At 55.5% G+C, this 15,229-nt stretch overlaps 1 protein-coding gene across 1 annotated transcript in view; it reads left to right on the top strand.

Annotated features, from left to right (window-relative positions):
• Positions 1–15,229, top strand: part of NCLIV_044250 (conserved hypothetical protein) — a gene marked incomplete at both ends in the record, with an annotated part of 43,029 nt that overhangs the window by 13,037 nt on the left and 14,763 nt on the right. Inside the window, 19 exons of the mRNA XM_003881345.1 lie at positions 5–184; positions 917–1,062; positions 1,178–1,282; positions 1,803–1,979; positions 2,342–2,576; positions 2,987–3,133; positions 3,502–3,844; positions 4,263–4,691; positions 5,123–5,361; positions 5,832–6,061; positions 6,987–8,281; positions 9,038–9,350; positions 10,049–10,262; positions 10,653–10,965; positions 11,101–11,429; positions 11,886–12,036; positions 12,922–13,212; positions 13,848–14,253; positions 14,792–15,052. Of these exons, the coding sequence (XP_003881394.1) occupies positions 5–184; positions 917–1,062; positions 1,178–1,282; positions 1,803–1,979; positions 2,342–2,576; positions 2,987–3,133; positions 3,502–3,844; positions 4,263–4,691; positions 5,123–5,361; positions 5,832–6,061; positions 6,987–8,281; positions 9,038–9,350; positions 10,049–10,262; positions 10,653–10,965; positions 11,101–11,429; positions 11,886–12,036; positions 12,922–13,212; positions 13,848–14,253; positions 14,792–15,052 (5,804 nt within the window). The remainder of the gene's footprint in view (positions 1–4; positions 185–916; positions 1,063–1,177; positions 1,283–1,802; positions 1,980–2,341; positions 2,577–2,986; positions 3,134–3,501; positions 3,845–4,262; positions 4,692–5,122; positions 5,362–5,831; positions 6,062–6,986; positions 8,282–9,037; positions 9,351–10,048; positions 10,263–10,652; positions 10,966–11,100; positions 11,430–11,885; positions 12,037–12,921; positions 13,213–13,847; positions 14,254–14,791; positions 15,053–15,229) is intronic.

The following is a 15,229-nucleotide window of genomic DNA, read 5'->3' as shown; positions in this document are numbered from 1 at the left end:
GCAGGCATGCCAATGGAGTTTCACCAGACGATTTTCCTCGAGATCGGACACTTTGAGTCAGTGCCGATTTTCATTCGCGGCGTGGGCACGTTTCCCAGTATCTCCCTCAACCTGCCGAGAAGAGACGACGCATCCCACCAGTCCCGAAAAGCGGAAATGATGCAGAAACTCTCCACCGCTGAGCGTGCGTCACAACTGACCGCAGCCCCTGTCACACCGATGCGCACGAAACAAAAACACGAGACAAAAAACAAGTTACGTATGCACGTAAATACATCTCGTACATACAGCCACATCTCGATCTATCCCTTGCTATGCGCATATCTATCTATCTATCCATCTATTTATCTATATATCTGTATCTCTCTATCTGTATCTATCCATTTGTCTACCTATCTATCTATCTATCTATCTATCTATCTATCTGTATCTCTCTATCTGTATCTATCTATTTGTCTATCTGTCTATCTATCTATCTATCTATCTATCTGTCTGTATCTCTCTATCTGTATCTATCTATTTGTCTATCTGTCTATCTATCTATCTATCTATCTACCTATATATATATATATATATATGTATATATATACATATATATAGGTACACGTATGGCTGTAGAGAGCGCTTCAAACGCAGCCACGCGTATAAAGAGACAGCAGTGCCGACCCTCCCTTCTCGCAAACCTCGGCGTTCTTTCGAGACAGTGAACCTTCCCCTCATGAAAGGAGACACACATCGGCACTGCGGCCTCTAGACTTTCACGGGAGGTCGTATGTGGACGGCAGCCGCATATCCGTCTTTCGTTCGATTCTTTCTCTGCTCCGCACGCCTGTAAAAACCGGTATATATCTGATCCTTGTCTCCGTCTTCGCTGGCCCATTCGTGCACGTGGGAGCGTTTTCCCTCGCTTTTTCAGCAGGCGAGTCGCGCCAGGGCGCCCTCGACGGGGACGACGCGAAGGCCGCGCGGCCTCGACGGGCCGTGCTATCCCTGGAAGAACGAGCTGAGCGGGAGGTGGACCGTCTGAACGTTTGCGAGAATATTCAGTCTCAGTATCTCTCCGTAAGTGGAGCTGAACGGCCAGTTGGGGTCTCCACGCGTTCGGAGAAGAGGCGAATGTGGACTGCATGCATCTGGAAACGGCTGTCGCGCACGGGATGTGCCTTTCCTTCTTCAGCTGCTGGTCCCCAGCCTCGCCACTGAGAACGGAAAGAAGAGTGAAAGTCGTGCGGCAGACTCCGGCGCCTTGCCTGAGAGGCAGGCCTCGAATCTCTCCTTCTCAGTAAGCCGCATCCCAACTGCGCCCGCGAACCCTCTGCATGCGTCAATGAAAAGGCGACATCAGCGATCACACAGCCGCGAACGAGCATGGGGGCCCTCTGATGCACAAACGCCATGCTGGCTGAATGTCTATTCAAATATATATATATATATATATATATATGTAAAGGTAGGTGTTTGTTGTCCACTGGTGACTTCCGTGTTGCTCAGAGAGTGGGCCGACGTGCTTTGTCAAGATATTGGCCGCCCTGCAAATGTTACGCTTCGTCTCACTCCCGCGCGTTCTCTCTCTCTCCTTGTACCGAAGTCGTAACATCCGGAGAAAAATGCTCGTATATCAGTGGATGCGTCTGTGAGTCTTACGGCCTGCCTCTGTCAGGCTTTCCGTGATGCGTCGCTTTTTCGCGACACACGAGGACGACGCTGGAGAAACGTTTGCGTTGACCATCGGTTTGCTCGAGATACAGCTGATGCAGTTCTCCCCTTTTCTCACTCCGTGCCGTTGTGGTTGTCCCTCGTAGACGGCGAGCGGGGAGGCCTTGGCGACGAAGGCGAAGACGCTTCTCGAGGGCGTGCGCGTGACAGCGGCGCAGTACGTCTACGATTTTGGAAACATCGTCGTCGGCCAGAACAGAAGGAAGGCCATTCGCATCACGAATCGCTCTTCTGCGCCCATCTCGTTGCGCACCAACAAACGCGTGAGTCGAGGAAAAAACACGGCGGCGCATAAAATGGTTCCGGTGCGCTTCCGAGTGTTTTGGAAGTTCGCGAGTCGGAACCTGGAAACCATACCGCCTTTTTAGAGTGGGGAAACCCTCACACAAAGGACAAACGAAGGCGACGCCAACTGCTCAGTGCAATCGAGGCGAGGTCGCGTGCTCGTCTAAAAGATCCGCGTGGAAAAGAAGTAGCTGGAACCGGGGCAGCGTGCGCGGTTTGAAGCGAGAATCCCTGGATGGCGGCGCGGCGCCGGGCGTTGCTGGGCCCGATCTTCAGGGGAGTACTTCGTGTGTGCCGATTGTGTCTGTCTCTCTCGTCTCCGTTTCTGTCTCTTCGCCAGGCCATGGCGAGTCTGCGCTTCAGCGTCGAACCCGAAATCATTCATCGCCTCGTCCCTGGCGAAGAAGCGACTCTGACTGTGTCAACAGCCAGCGACAAAGAGGGCTCTGTTTCCGGCGTCCTCCAGCTCCAGTCCGCAGAGGGGACTCTCTATACGGTGCATCTGCGGGCCTCCTTTGTCGTTCCAGATCTGACCATTTCGACAGACAAGGTCGACTTTGGAACAGTCAAGCGAGGTCCGGGGAGCATCACAGCGCAAAGAGGAAAACCCTGGCGGTTCCACAACGTTGCCGCGAACCTCTGCCTCCCAATGCTCGCCCGTCTCGAGCGCATGCACATCCCGCTGCCATACCTCTGCCTTCTGTCCATGTGTAGAGACCCACCTACTCAACTCTTGAGACTGACTCGGCGATATTCGCTGCTATTTATATGTATATTACTTATATATATATATATATATATGGATCGGCGACGCTGGTGTCCTTTCGGGTTGGCGAAAGGCGCAGGAAACTTGTTATCGTTGTTGCCTAGCAGCGCCGGCCTTTGTAGGCGTTGTCTTGGAGCGCGAGTGGGAGCCTGGTCGGCTCAGCAACAGTTTGGACAACGCGTGGTTTCATGAATTGCGTTTGCTCTCCCGTGTGAATAGACCAGAGGAAAACCGTTTTTGTTCGCTTCAAAAACACGGTAGCAGTACCGGTCGCCTGGCGGCTACGCGACAGAATCGACAAACGGAAACCGCCCGAAAGTGGCCAGGCCTTTGGCGTCGATCCCACGCAAGGAACCCTCAACCCAGGTAGACGCTTCTGGAGACGACCGCGTAAACGAGAGTAAACACCGGTGCCACCGAGAAGCCGGTCAGCTCGTTTCGGGTTCGCGGCATTCTCCCAACAGCAAAGAGACACAGGAAGTATCTACGCATATCGGGGCACGCATTTATCTCTGTACCAGTTGGGAAGAGAATATACAACGTTTTCGTAAGAAATTTAGGTCTTCGGCACCTGCAGATTAGGAAGTCTAACTCCTACAGCGCCTGTATAACCAGATCCCGACGGATGTATCTCTACCGCGACACCAAGGCATATGTGCATCTCTCTGAATCGATGCATTTGCGTGTTTGCGAACTGGGAAGTGGGCCTTTTGCGGATTTGTTGTTTTTGTCAGGGGAGTTTGTGGACGTGAAGCTCTTCTATTACGCAGCTGCCTGTGAGCAGGAAGCGACGACGAAGCTGTTTCTTCAGTTGGAGGACAACCCGAAGTGGAGGAGCATTTTTCTGCGGGGCCGCACGCAAGTGACGCTGCTGCGCGTCTCGCCGTCGGGTGTCCTGGAGTTTGACAGCTGCCTCCCGCTTCAGCCGGCAAAGAGAGAAATCTCAATCGCGAATCTCGGCTCCACGCCCTGTGAGGTCTGCGCAGTCGACTTTGACGAGCAACACCAAATCTTTGAACAGGCGCTGAGAGACTACCCGGACTTCGACGCGAGCGGCGTCGCTTTCCTCCCCGTCCGGTGAGCCTCGCAGAGGACCACGAGCCAAAGGCCACCGCAGAGGAAATTTGAAAACGTTGATCCTCCCGCCGTGTGGCCCTCTCTGGGGACGAAGCCGCGTGAGGTTCCGACGCGAGTTCCACCGGGGGAAATGATTGGTCCTTTCCTGACGCCCCCAGCTAGAGCGGCTGCATCGACACTTGGTTCTTTTTCTTGTTCTCTACTAGGGACTTGCAGACCAAAATGCACACAACTCACAGTCGAAAACACATCTCTGTGTGTCGGGGTGTATGCGCGAAGCGATACGACTCTTTGCGCGGTAGAGCTGTCAGCCATCTGTCGCGGGATCTTTGGACGAACGCACGCACTCGACAGGAGCGTCGTACTGAATCACCCCTGTGGCGTTTGGGTTGTTTCGCGTCTTTTCGCGCCTCTCTAGGAAGCCTGGAAAGCCTTTCTGGCGGCGGGTGCTGCGCCGAGCCCTACACCACGAGCCTGCCTCTGGGCTGCTGCAAACAGAGGCGACTGAGGTCGCCGCCGAGGACGCGGACTCTTCTCTCCACGAGACGGAGAAGCGTGAAGACCCAGAACCCAGTGGTCTTGCTGGAGTGCCTGACGCTGTGCATGTGGCGATGGCTTCCCACGGCAACGTGAATTCGACAGCTCCTCAAACGAAACCTTTCGGGGCCTCCAGTCACGGCGCAAGTCCTCACAGCCTCTCGCCCGGCCTGGGCCTGGCGACGCTGCAGAGGCTGCCGACAGAAGCGACTCTCTGCGAGATTCTCGAACCCGACAACCTGCCGTGGAGCGAGAGCGAGTCGGAGAAGGAAGAGGAGACCTTTCCGTATCGGGTCCCAACGGAGAAGCGGTGAGGCGCGACAATGACGCCGCTCCACACGCAACGCGTTTATCGGATTCTGCCAGAATCGCGGCCAGGAAGGGATGCCAGGAACCGTTTCAGAAAGTCGCGATACGGCGTGTTAACACAAACGACACAAGCTGTAGACGCCAGTGTACACGTCGGGAGGAGGCGTTTACTCTACCTGCGCGCGTGTGGATGTGTTGATATATATATATATATATATATGTTTGCGTAAATGCGCATGCGATGTTGTGTGCGCGTACATCTAGTGCACGGTAATCTGTAAGCAGGTGAGTTGGTTGGGGTGTATGAAGAAGTGTTTGCAGGCATGGATATTCGGTGCATGCGTTTTTTAGAGTGTGCCAGGTATGTGGCGGGGCTGGCGACGGCAGCCCGCGCGATTGAGAATTTGTCTCGGCCGCTGTCTGTTTGTGTAGAGTCAACGCGCTTGTGCTGGGCCCCGCTGGGGTGGGGAAATCCTCAGTTGCGCAGTTCCTGGCGAAGACAAGTCGGCGGAAATGCTTGACGGTCGACGCCTGCCTCGACTGGCTCGTGGCGGAGGAGCGACAGAAGTTTCGGAAGTTGAGGGACGACGAGGCGTTTTGCGCGCTCGCGGCGAAAGTGAGGAAGGCGATGGCGAGTCGGGATGCCGAACCCGAGCAGCTGCCGAAGAAGGGTAGGCGATCCAACGCAAGCACACAAGGATTGGGGCTGGTGCGACCCGGCCGAAAAGTTGAATTTACACCGGGAAAAAACGAGAAGGGTCCAACCTGGCGAAGACACCGCATACCGCTGACCGCAGAAAGCGAGGCGGAGACAGCAAAGCCGCAGGTGATCTGCGCGCGTCTTCGTAGTGCACATTCTCTGTCGCTCGCCGTTCTCTGTCGCTCCCCGTTCTCTCTTGGGCGTCCTTCCAGGCCCTCTCTGACCGCTCTGTTTCGTCGCCCTGTCCGCCTGACTTGTCTCCTCCGCATTCCTGGCTTCGCCGCGGAGTCGACCAGAGGGATACGGGACGACACGGGGACAGAGGCCCGCGAGGCGACAGGAATGTCGCCAGCCTAAACGCTAAGCCGTCGCTAGCCCTTGCGTCTCTCGAGTGCGCTCTTCTCCTTCTCTCCGCGTTTTCTTCTCCGGCTGTACATGCAGGCAACAAGGCGAGGAAGATCGAGGCGAGAACGCACCCGGAGACGCGCGCGTCGGTCCCTGCCGAACTGCTGGTCTCCTGTCTCCGCTACCGGACGGCGATGCCCGACTGCTTTGCGGGGACAGTGTTTGACGGCTGTCTCTCGTCGCTTGTGAACGCGGAGCCGACAGTTCTTGCGCAGTGTATTGCCGAAGCCCTTGAGCCGGAGCAGCTCGTCGTGATGTCCATCAGAGTGAGGATCGCTTTCCACCGCTCTCGCGTCGACTGGTTTCTTCGCTGCTCTTTTTGTGCGCCACATTTCACGCCGTCCGCAAGGATACACAGAGCGACAGATACGCATCTCGTGATTGCGCGTATACGTAAACATGTTCATGGCAATAAGTAGGCAGACACATGCGCATGGACACCTATATCTATTTGCAGATATGAACATTCGCATTTAGTTTTGTTGGCACGCTTTCAGCGTTTGTCTTTTTCTCCCTTCCTGGCTTGCTCGCCATCTCTCACCATTTCCTCCTTCCTCGATCGGTTGCGCGTTTCCCCGATCGCACGTCTCCTTTCTCTGTTCAAATTGGCAAATGGAGGCATAGGAGCCTTGGACTCCCTTCCAGTCTCGTGTCCCTCATCGCCGTCGCTCTCGGGCAGAAACGGGGTAGCCCCCAGGCACGAACGAATTTAAACGCTTGGGAATCCTTCCTGATTCCTGCTCGCACTGTGCCCGGAGTTCTGACGCCTCCACGCGGCTCTTTGGTTCGGGTGTTTCGTCGGCCGCTTCCTCTTCGCGCCCGTTCGTCTTGTGTCGCGTCTGCACTTCTCTCGAGAGAAAGTGTCCTCTGCCGACGTCCACACATGCCCACAGTCTGCCACGGTGTATATACAGCTGCTGCTGCCCATACACGGTGACACACAGACAGGGATATACACTTTCCGGTGCAGTTTGTTGAAAGTGCACAAGCAGGCGGCATCCCGGGATGCACATTGCCGAATGTCACTGCGTTTTCGACTGTCGAGAGGTGGAGAAGCGTAGAAAAAGCAGCAGCGTCTCGCAACGAGGCTCCGTCTGTGGAGGCGAACGCGGCGTCGTGGCGTTCGCGTTGGCACACTTCAAATTCGTTTTCTGTTCGCGTGTCGGGCCTCGCGTTGGTTCGCGTTTCCAGTTTGGTGAGCCAGACGACGTCGAAGACGCGGCGGGGCCGCCGGAAACGCTGAACGAGGCAACCGTCGCCTGTGGAGTCCAGTTTTACAAGAACTTGTCGTCGGCGCTTCAAGCGCAAGAGAAACGTTTGCAAGATCAATGGGACGCGCACGCGGCAGAGGGCCCGGGGCGCTGCGTCGACGCTGGCCGCCGACGGCCGGGGCAAGCAGCTGAAAGCGGCGCGACCCCAGATTCCCACGACGCGCCTTCCTGTTCCTCGTGGGGTGTCCCCGAGACGGGTGCGGCTCCAGCAGGCGTCAAAGAGCGAGGCAACGGTGCGGCGGGAAACGCGCCGTTCAGCGAGGTCGACGTTGACGATCTGAGACGCGAGTTGGCCAGTGTCCAGACACTGCGCCAGAAACTTGAAGCAGTCGCGCCTGCCAAGGCTGCCCAGCTGTTTGTTGCAGAACAAATCGCCCTCGCGGAGAAGGTGGAGAAGGCAGTCCTCGCTCCCGCGTCTTTTTCGCACTTCGTCTTGACGGAGCAAGCCTCCCGCGACTCGGCGCTTGAGAACGAAGCCGCGCAGTCCTTTCTGCCGTCTTCTCCGGTCGCACAGGCTACGAGTGAGGCCCAAGTCCGTTCCTCTGACAAACACTCCTTCTCTCGACCTCGTCCGTCCCCTCCGCCTCCCTCGTCTTCAGCTTCTTCCTCGGCTCCATCTTCTTCTTCCTCATGTTCCTCTTCCTCGTCGCCAGTTGGGATGAACGTTCCACGTGGCGGGGCGGGCCGTCGGTATCCTCCTGCTTCTTCGCCTGCTCGCCCTCGTGAAGGGTCAGGCGCGGTCGCCCCGTCGCTCGCCAACCCTAGTGCCTCAACTGCGTCCGCCCCGCTCGCCTCAGCTCCAACTTCTCAGCGCTCCCTCGTCAGCTTGTTCGTCAACTCCCTGACGTCGCTCGCCGACCTGCAGGCCGAGGCCCAGCGGAATCTTCTGGCCCCCGCCATCCCAGCCGAGCCGCCGATTCCCGCGCCGGAAGTCCACGAAATCGCTCGGAGACCCCAGCCAGCCTCTGGTGCCTCGGGCGCCGTCTGGCCGGTCTTGGCGGGAGGATCGGCGACGTCTCCGAGTGCTCCGCACAAGCGAACGCCCCCCGTGCACTTCTCGCTCTTCGTGCCCGCAGCCTCAGGCGCAGACGAGAGCGCCGGCGTGCCTGGCCAGGCCGTCTCTGCATCTCCAGAGGACGAGACTCGAGGCCAGAAAGTCGCCGCGAAGAAGGCGAAAGACGCGGCATACCCCCGGCGAACCCGAGGCGAGAAGATGTAGGTTACGCACTGTGGGAGGAAGACGGGAGCGATCGGCCTGAACAACGGGGAAGCACCAGAGAGTTGTCGCTGAAGAGACGAGGTGAAGAGTAAAACGCGAATGACCCTCTCTCAGGATGAACGCCGGCAGAAACCGCTAGAGGGGGACTTTCTAACGACCCGCATGCAGTTTGCAGAGCTTGCCCCGGAGCATTGTGCAGTCGCGGCATCCACGCGGGCTCCACAGCGAGACGCAGAAGGTGGAAGCAGAAGCTACGGGGACAAAGAGGAAAGGAAAGGACCGCTGGGCCCAGGCGCACTCGAGGAAGGGGAAAGAAAAGGAGAGAAAGAACGGTGCAACGCGAAGGGGAATTTGCCTAGGTGGACGGCACGCGAGTGCCTCGCAAACATGCGCTGCAGAACACGACAGGGCGCTAACAGCCAACAGATGAAGCCACCGGAAGCCGCCCAGTCTCTCATGCGTTCCCATCGCCCTCTGACCACGTGCGTCTCCATGATTGTAAATCTGTATATGTAAATCACACCGGAGATCGATTTATTCATACATAGCTCCCGTGGAAGGTATATATATATATATATATATATATATGTGTGTCTGAATGGACAGATGAACTACGGGGGTGCGGTGGGCCGTCGGTGTTTCTTCCCCCGTGCGCGAAGGCAGATTTGACATGGCCGCTCGGAGTCTCCTTGGATGGGTCAGGATGTGCACATGGGGGGTGTTTCTGCGCTCGTCGGTTTCCCCGTTTTCAGGGAAGACGAGTCCGCCTCAGCGAAGAGTCTGGGAAGCGAGCCGGGGTATGTGCGCGCGACGCGCTGGATTCTCGCGCCGCAGGAAGAGCAGAAAGTGCTTGTCAAATTCTGTGTGGACCAGACCGGCGTGTACGAGTCGTCTCTCGCCTTCAGCGTCGTCGGCGACAGCCACGCTCTGACGCACGTCGGCCTTCGGGCCACATGCAGTCTGCCGAAACTCTCGGCGAATCCAAACCACCTCTTTCGAGAGGTTCTTCGGAGCAGACCGACTGACAAGTCAAGTCTGGCAAAAAAGCAGTTCATTGTCAGCGAGGTAGGCCGAACACGCAGACGAAAGGACAGCTAGGTGTATACTGATGCCTCACCTTCGACCTGCGTCTAGGCGTGTTTCGCCTTGACCTTGCCACTGGCCCTACGAATGGTGAGGGCCCTGTTGGCTGTTCACAAATACGACAGGGGCATGCAAGCAGCGCATCACATCTGGTGTCGGCTCTAGAGAGACGCGCTTGAAGGTGTTGACGGACGTACCTGAGCCCGCCCACATACATACATACATACATACATACATACATACATACATACATATATGTATGTATATATATATATATATAGCTGTTGTTCGTATGTATGTAAATATGTATGTATGTATGTATGTTTGTATGTATGTATGTATGTGTTGTATGTATGTATGTATGTATGTATGTATGTATGTATGTATGTATGTAGTGAGGCCATGGGCGTGCGGTCTGTATCGACGTTCGTACTTGGGTAGATACCTCAACAAGGGAGACGCAGAGAGGTTGAGATGGGGCGATTTACATTTCTCCACTGTCGTGTTGTTATTCGTCCATGATGGAAAATGCGTGCACACGGCACCCATGCGTAAAATACATTTCGATTGCTTCGGCGCATAGCTCTATTTCTCGGGCGGCGTCCGGGTTCAGTCACCGGGCTCCCCTCTGTTCCCTTCTCCACGACCCGTCTTCCGTGCGGAGTTTGCCCCTCTTTCAGGGCGTCTACGACTTTGGACCGCTTCTCCTGGGTCACCAGTTCTCCAGCGCGAGGGCGCTCTACGCGAAACTCGGCGACGGCGAGGGCGTCGAGGCAGTGAAGGTTCCCGGCGACCTCCAAAAGTATCAGGATTCCATTACTCTTTGCAACGTTTCGCCCTTTGAGACGACAGTCCGGTGTACGCTTCAGAGCTCTGGAACTGTCCCCGAGACCGGTGAGGGGATACATCTTTCCTCCAGGTTCTGTTCATTCTAAAACGCTCTAGGCCGGTGGAACGCGGGCGCTCGAACGTCTCGTCGACGCGCCGCTCTCTCTCTCCTCACGGGGTCAGTCTGCGTGTCAGAAGCCTTTCGAAGGTTTCTACACACACGTCGGGCACCGCCACGTGTACGTATTTATCTGTATACACACATATTCGTAAACACGTAAACATATATATATATATATATATACATCTCTATATGCAGGCAGATAGATAGATATTTGCTGTTTGTAAAAAGGTGTATACGCAGGGGCGCGTCTGCGTTGCGTGGCGGGGAGGCGTGGGTGAGATGGAGACGTCTTGGACCTCTCTGTGGCTGGCGGTGTGACTGTCTCTGTCCAGGGTCAGTTGGGGGCTTTCCAGGAGACCAGACGAGCAGGAAGAAGGGCCCGAACAAGGCTGCAAGCGTCCGTGAGAATCCGTTTCTCGTCTATCCGTCTGAGGTTTGCCTCGGCAGCAACGGTTCCCGCGAGGTACATGTTTGGTGTTTTCCCAAAACCGAAGGCGAAGTGCGCGACGTCCTCGTTTTCTGGATCAAAGACAACCCGATCCCCGTCGAGATTCCACTCGTCGCGCGTGGCGCCGTGCCCAGAGTCCTCGTGGACACTGACCACATCCAGTTCGGCAGGGTTCTCGTCGGGCAGACTGTGAACAAGTAAGCTGCCGCTTTCGGCACCCCCTTCTTGCCGGCAGAGTTTCGCAGGTGTGCACATGCGCGGAAGCCTTCCACTGTGCGACCCTTTTTCTGGACACGTTCGGCCTCGCTGTCGCGCGTTGCTTCGCGCGGCAGCCGTTTGGTTCCAGGTTTGTGTTTCTCGCCTCCTCACGCGCTCTGTCTCTTTTCCTCTGTTCGTCTCACCCCTTGCGTCTGGAGAGCCGTCACTCTGAAGAACGTGTCGCCGCTTCCGGCGAGGTGGACCGTGCTGAATCTCGACTCGCTTCAAAAGCTCTTGAAAGTTGGCCCTGAGACTGAGGGGACTCTCGAGGCCTTCGGGGAATGCCAACTTTTCATCTCTTTTTCGCCCGCGCAAAAATCCGCGAATCTTCAAACGCGCGTGTCGATCCGCATCGCCGACGTCGAAGGCATGGGCATAGCCCAAGAAACGAAAACCCTTGCAGGTGAGAGCGGGAATACGGGGGCAGCACAGAACTACCCCTAGGCCGACAGAACGAAGAAACCGGCTAGGACACCTCGCAGGATAGGTCCCCGTTCGTCTCTCGCGGAACACACGAGCTGCGCTCGCACACAGACCACCGAGGGCGTCGCCGGCAAGTTGGCGACTGGAGGAAAGGTGAAGGAAGCGTAGAGTAAAATGTGCCAGCGTTGTGCAACTCGACCGACGAGGAGTCTTGCGAGGCGCACGGTGTGTGCGAGTTTTCGTTTTCCGCAAAGGGCGTCGTCGCGTTCGGAAGACACCCTTCATTTTCAGGGACACGACGACTCTGGAAACGCGGCCGTAGTTCTTCGTCTCTCAGTCTCTGCGATGGGCATCTCCCCCGCGGTTCTCCCTTCGCTCGGCCTTCGTCTTTTAATTGGTCTTTCTCCACGTTTGGGTGCGACTCGGCATGCTGCAGTGGATGCCGACGCGTATTTCATTGACGTGGCAACGGACTTCGGAGGCAAGGGAAAAGTCGTCGACATCGGAAATGTGCGCGTGGGCGAGACGGCTGAGCTTCCTCTCAGCATCACCAACAAAGGAAAATTCCCCGTCAAATATGCGTTCAGGTATCTCCCCCTACTACAGACCCCGACGTGCATAAACGTATGTAGATGTTGGTCCGTCTGTGTGTATCTGTGGAGCGTAACCTGCTCAATCGTTCAAAGAGACTCTACTTCTTTTGAGAACAGAGGCGCCAGCTCGAGCAGCTGCCTCCCTTCAACACACGCCGATTTTGCTGACTCGAAATCCGTTCTAGAGTTCCCACTTATCTTCGTTCCACGCACGTAGAGACATGTGAAAAGCCTAACGTGACGCGTTTAGACGTGCTTACGGGTGAACGAAGTGCATTCATGTAAGCATCTAGTCTCCAGCCTTCTTACGCATCTGCATGTCGAAAGGCACAAACGCCAGAATGCGATTTCGTCGGGTCGTGGCACATGCACATGCGTTCACACGCCTATCTGTGCCGAAGTCTATATGCATATACTCAGATATATTCATATATTTATATATATGAATAGAGATATGTAGATGCCGCAAGCATCGTCGGCGTGACAACGCAGAAAGCCGAAGGGGAACCGCAGACGGCGAGAACCGTTGAAAGGCGAGGAACGCAAGACAGGCGGATGCACCATACCGACATCCTGTGTGTCTATCAAACTATAGCCGTATGCCGGTATGGTCGTCTATGTATGAATGTATATGTATAAATTTATTTATTTGCATGCAAAAGGTTTGGCCTCTATGTGAGCATTTGAGTTCGTCTGTCGAGTTCCATGTATGGACACCACGTATGAACACAACCACCCGCAAGGGGAAGATGCACAAATCTGGGGTGCACTGGTCCCGGCTGCGGGCACCTGGTATTCCCCGCGACCTCTGGAAGGCGGTCAAGTGTTCGGCAAAGGACAGACGGTTCGTCTGCTGCATTCCCTGGCGCTGGCTTACAGGGTGAAGTCCAAGGCCGTGCGCGGCGTCCTCGCTTTCCACGGGCCAACGGAGGAGTTGAAGCCCGCTGAGCATCGGCGCCTGTCGCTGCGGTGCACTCCGCAGAGGGAAATGAACCTCTGTGAGGCAGAGGAAATCTTCCTCGATCTGCAAGATGCCGAAAGCGGAACCTTCCTCGAGCCGCCCTTGCCGCCTTTCCTTCTCTCCTTGCATGCGGACTTCAACTACGTGTGTCTAGTCCCCGCACGCGGAATCAACTTCGGCCCGACCGAAAGTGGCAAAACGCACTCTCTGTGAGCGCAAAGGCGAAAAGCAAAGAGGGGAACCAACTTTGATTTACGGCTGTCCACAGCACGTTCTGCAACCCCCCCATTCACAACCCCCACGCAAGGATATACAAGCATACGAATATCCATATTTATATACATCATTGAAAATTGATATCGATATATGCGTACGTGGGGGACGCCTCAGTACATGCCGATGCCGCAGTTGCTTTTCAAGAGGTTCGAGGCATGTCGCACTGCTCCACGCGGCCCAGTAAACTCGCCTGAAGCGCGCCTGCTTCTGATCCGGTGGGGTTTGATCCTCTCTTCTCGAGAGTCGAGGGGGTGCCGACGTCAGGTCCCCAGTCCGCATCAGAGGCGACGTGTGCCAGGACCGAGAATCCCCCACACCCTTGTGCATGCATACAAAAGCATAATATACATAATATGCATGTATAGATTTGTATATATTTGTGTATGTTTGTGTGTCTGCATATATATTTGAATTTTCTTTTTAGTATGAGTGGGGACGCATCTGTACGTCCGCGTTCGTATGTGTGGACATCTGGTCGCGCCCTGGCTCTGGGCGAGCCGCGCGATTGATGCGCCTGTCTGTTTCTGGCTGCTTTGCGCCTGCCTGCCTCGCACGTTCCGTTTCCCAGGCAATTTGAAATCCGGAACGACGGCCGGTTTCCCTTTGACTGGCTGCTGCACGACTCCGACCAGCTGTCTAGCCTGTCTTCGCCATCGCCTGAGAGTGCTGCGAAGGCGCTGACCGACGCCGAGTCTCCAACCGCTCCTGTTTCTTCGAAGGAGACACGGGCGAACAAGGCAGGCGAAAGGGGCGAACGAGGAGGGGCGAGTGCGGGCGGAGGCGCCAAGCCGGGGACAGCAGGAAAGGCCAAGAGTGCCCAGGGGAATCGCGGGCAAATAAATGCCTTTGGCCAGTTCGGCGCCTTCCGCATTGCCCCCGTCAAAGGCCAGTTGGACCCTGGAAGCAAAGTTACTGTCGAGGCGCAATACAACGCACAGGGCGACGCAAACCACTCTCTCAAACTTGCTTTGCTGGTGAGCGGGCTGACGTTCCTTTCTTTTGTCTCTACTCAACTCTCTCTGCATGCAGCTGTACACATATATACATATATATACATATATATACATATATATATATATATGAATTTTCTCGGTGCGGGTATGCGCTTGAGATGCCGAGGATAGGCCTCAGTCAGCGCATGCTGTAGGACGAGAGGCTGAAGAAACAGGTAGCGAGCCAAACGCTAGAATCACGGGACGGAGAGGCGCCTATATCTCGACAGGTGCTCACCGAGAGCAGACGCTGCTCTGCATATTTACGTTCACCAAAGCGCGGCCATGTGCCAGTGCATTTCTGTAAGTACACATGCATACGTATATAGATAGATATAGACACGTATTAGAGGTTGATAGATATGTATACATCTATATAGATGTGCGTGTTGGGTCGTGCACGTCAGACGCCGACCACCATACTCGTATGGATGACTGGCGTCGTCTGTGGCGCCTCAGCTTTGAATCTGAGCAAAGGCCGATGCGTGGACACGATGCATGCGCTGCCCTGGGTACTCAGCCCCACGACGGTGCCTCTGGATCTGGCCGGTCTCGAACCTGCGTTCAGGTTCAAGGTGCGAAGGTGGAGCGAGGAGACGAAATCGTTATAAGCAGTCTCGGGAGTCTCGGCAGTGTGGGTGTCGACGGATCAGAGGCGGCGGCGGTGGACGCGAAAAATGAGAAAGGCTCTCGCGAGACAGCCAGTCCCTCGGGAACGCCCATACCTGCAGCGGAATACATTGTACAGGCGCAAAGCTGCGTGCCTGCCATTATCACCGATGTAAGCAAATCTGCACACACCATATATCCTCATATATATACATATATATCGTCTCACACATACAACTATACATATATATATATATATATATATATATATACATGACCACCACTGGGTAACATGACGGTCGAATTATAGACGTATATTTCCAGAGCCCGTATTGCAAGGAAGCCTCGG

Source organism: Neospora caninum, chromosome IX (genome assembly GCF_000208865.1).
Source record: "Neospora caninum Liverpool complete genome, chromosome IX".
NCBI lineage: Eukaryota > Apicomplexa > Conoidasida > Eucoccidiorida > Sarcocystidae > Neospora > Neospora caninum.
The sequence above is the reverse complement of the archived record's forward strand: the minus strand, read 5'-3'. Positions and strand labels throughout refer to the sequence as shown.